Raw genomic sequence first — 1,847 nt, 5'->3', positions numbered from 1 at the left:
TCCTAACCCAGGGCTTTCTAGGGACCAGGGGGTGGGGAAGCCCCTTAAAGGGGGTTCATGACCACGGTGGGAAATTCCTCCGGGGCCACCTAGAATAAAGAGCCCGACGTCATGACCAGAGGCTGAACACGATTTTGTCCTTTATTGAACACCCTGTCGGCACCGAGGGGCAAGCTCGCTGCCCACACCCACCCCTCGCCCTCAGCCCCTCAGAAGCACCTTCTCTGAACCACGGATGCCCCGAACTCTTTGAAATCGGCGGAGGTGACCCACATCTGCTTGAAGCTGCTCAGGGAGGTGACGATGGAGGCCCCAATCCACGTGGAGAACCACCTGTCCGGGGGGGCCGTGATCTTGATGGGGGTCCCTTTGGAAGCGAGCTGCTCCAGCTCCCTCAGAAGACGGTCGTCGAGGCCCTGGAACAGAGTGGTGCCCCCGGACAACACGATCTCCCCAAAAAGGGTCTTCTGGATGTCCGCATCACACTTGGTGATGCTGCAGGAGACCATCTTCGAGAGGCCCGGGTTCTGGACGCCCAGCTGCTCGGGCGCGAACAGGGCCTCGGGGGCCTGGTGCAGCTGGTCCCCGACGTAGATGACGTTCCCGTCCGGCAGCTTGTACTCTCTGAGGACCTCCTCCGGCCTCCGCGACATCTCCTTCTCGGGCTCCAGGGCCACGTAGCACAGCTTCTCCTTGATGTCGTCCACCAGGGCCTTGTCCAGCACGCACGGGAAGGGCCGCCCACTCGCCAGCAGCAGCCGCGTGAGGTGCTCTGTGATGTCCCTTCCTGCCACGTAGAGCTTGGTGACGGCGTGAGGCAGGGAGTAGCCTTCGAAGATGGGGACGGTGCAAGTGACCCCGTCCCCGCTGTCCACCACCAGGCCCGTGACGCAGGCGGAGGCGTAGAGGGCCAGCACGGCCTGGTCCGACAGGTAGAAGGCGGGCACGTTGAAGTTCTCAAACATCATCGTGGCCATCTTCTCCCTGGCCTCCCTGGGGTTCAGGGAGGGCTCCGTCATGAGCACGGGCCGGTCGCCGGCCTTCACCCCTAGCTCCCACTCGAACAGGTGTTTGCAGAGCCTCTCCACGTCCTCCCAACGGGTGATCAGGCCCCGCTCGATGGGGTAGCGCAGCTGCAGGACCTCCCGCTTGTGCACGGCCTCTTCCCCCACGAAGTACTTCTTCTGGCTGGCCCCGGCTGAGGACATCTTGAACTTGGGGTACCCCACCACGGAGCTGATGACGTGGCGGGGCCCGATCTCTCCAGAGAGGCCCGCTTTGCAGAGCCCGGAGCCGTTGTCAAAAATCACAGCGGGAGACTCCAGCGCGTGCGGATTAAACATGCCTGCAGCGTCCTCGTCCTCTTCGGGCTTCCCCCAAACGCAGGCAGAACGCCGTCGGCCCACTTTGTGACGCAAGAGGCCTCTCTGGAAGCCTGGAGGGCGCAGGGTTCCGCTGCTCTGCGGCGACTGCCCGGCAGGCTAGCAGGCGGCCGGTCCGCGGGGGCCCTCCATCCTCGCCGCAGGTCTGCCCTGCTCTCAGGCAGCCCGGGGGGGGCCGCGGCCCTTTCAGGGGTGATGGTCCCACATGTAACAATCCAGCCAAGCAACAATTGTCCTCAGCCAGTGGCAGAGGACCTTTGGGGCAGGGGGGCTCCGGGGCCCTGTCCTCCTTCCCAGGGGAGACTCCAAACGGCCCAGGGCAAACCAGGCCCACGGGCACTCTTGCGGGGCCTGGGGGCTGAGGAGGGGCTTGGAACCCGGGGAAGCAGCCCGGCCCAGGCCCGCACGGAGGACTGGAGTCTGCTGAGTGTGGCGTCCCTTTGCTAAGAAGAGGGCCCAAGCCAG

General features: G+C 64.8%; 1 protein-coding gene across 1 annotated transcript; it reads right to left on the bottom strand.

Annotated features, from left to right (window-relative positions):
• Positions 1–209: 209 nt before the first annotated feature.
• On the bottom strand, positions 210–1,380 carry ACTRT2 (actin related protein T2). Its single transcript, XM_059376029.1, has one exon. It carries the CDS (start codon positions 1,341–1,343, stop codon positions 210–212), a length of 1,134 nt encoding a protein of 377 aa, XP_059232012.1. The 5' UTR covers positions 1,344–1,380.
• Positions 1,381–1,847: the final 467 nt, after the last annotated feature.

The sequence above is a fragment of the Mustela nigripes genome, chromosome 14, assembly GCF_022355385.1.
Source record: "Mustela nigripes isolate SB6536 chromosome 14, MUSNIG.SB6536, whole genome shotgun sequence".
In the NCBI taxonomy this organism is placed as follows: Eukaryota; Metazoa; Chordata; class Mammalia; order Carnivora; family Mustelidae; genus Mustela; species Mustela nigripes.
Note: the sequence above shows the minus strand (reverse complement) of the source record. Positions and strands in the feature narration are given on the sequence as shown.